Source organism: Penaeus monodon, chromosome 21 (assembly GCF_015228065.2).
Source record: "Penaeus monodon isolate SGIC_2016 chromosome 21, NSTDA_Pmon_1, whole genome shotgun sequence".
In the NCBI taxonomy this organism is placed as follows: domain Eukaryota; kingdom Metazoa; phylum Arthropoda; class Malacostraca; order Decapoda; family Penaeidae; genus Penaeus; species Penaeus monodon.
Genome location: NC_051406.1, coordinates 38051961 through 38052920, shown reverse-complemented (window position 1 = coordinate 38052920; position 960 = coordinate 38051961). Strand labels below are relative to the sequence as shown.

General features: G+C 38.3%; 1 protein-coding gene across 1 annotated transcript in view; it reads left to right on the top strand.

Moving 5' to 3' along the window:
* LOC119586462 overlaps positions 1-440 on the top strand; it is a gene marked incomplete in the record, with an annotated part of 7883 nt that extends 7443 nt beyond the window's left edge. Inside the window, 1 exon segment of the mRNA XM_037935194.1 lies at positions 206-440. Coding sequence (XP_037791122.1) covers positions 206-310 — 105 coding nt within the window.
* Positions 441-960: the final 520 nt, after the last annotated feature.

Genomic DNA, 960 nt, shown 5'->3' with positions numbered 1-960 from the left:
ATTTCTTTATACAAATCTCTTGAAAATCATACCCTATAAACTTAATATGCTTATATTCAATCAATGATTTTATTTTGATTTCCCGTTGATAAATTTCCCATAATCTGATTTCCCGTTAAGAAATTGCCCATTCATCTGCCAGGCGTTTGATTTCCAAGTAAAGCTACATGTAACCTTTTAAATACCACCAACACCACGCTTCTAGGTACACCCAAGCCACGAGGTTTGTTACGTACCCTACGGAGGCAGTGAACACGCCCACCGTGACTACGAGGTCCTCTGTGTCCGCAACTTGCCATGCAGAGTGTAGGCCGGGGGTGGGGGAACCTTATACTATGGCAGCCGCTGTTTATTCACTTTCGTGCTAGCCTGTTCCCTGTATTCTTGTGGTTGGGTGAGGAATTGATGTACCCGACTGAATAAAAGTATTGATAACTAGTTATGTGTCTGTTTATTTTCCCCTGAATTACGGTATTAGACAGATGCTACTTTGATTCAAATAAAGACTAAAATGTTAAGAGAAGCAAGATCTTTAGGGGCAAGATTTTCAGTATCTGCTGATATATTATGTTCTCTAATCCTTCATCAATTTTAAAGACTTTTCTGGGGGGATTTTATGAATCCTGATCATTTCAACTGCCTTTGCACTACAGCCATTCACTGTTGCATTGAAATAGGGTTCCTGATAACTTCACATTAAGCGCTTTTAACTGGTTCAGAGTACTGAATATCAGGAGTGATCACTAACCGCCCTCTCTACACAATTTACACACTTTAATCCTACCAACTAAACCCTGGTGATATATACTGTTAACCGTTAAGTTTTGAATAAGTTTCATTTCAGCGACTTTGTTATCTGCTTACTCTCAGTGCATCAAAAAAGTTATACATTCATGTTTTTGATGTTGCCTGTTTGGTCTTTCCTGAGAAAAGTATTAAGTCTTAGTGTTGATTTCTTTA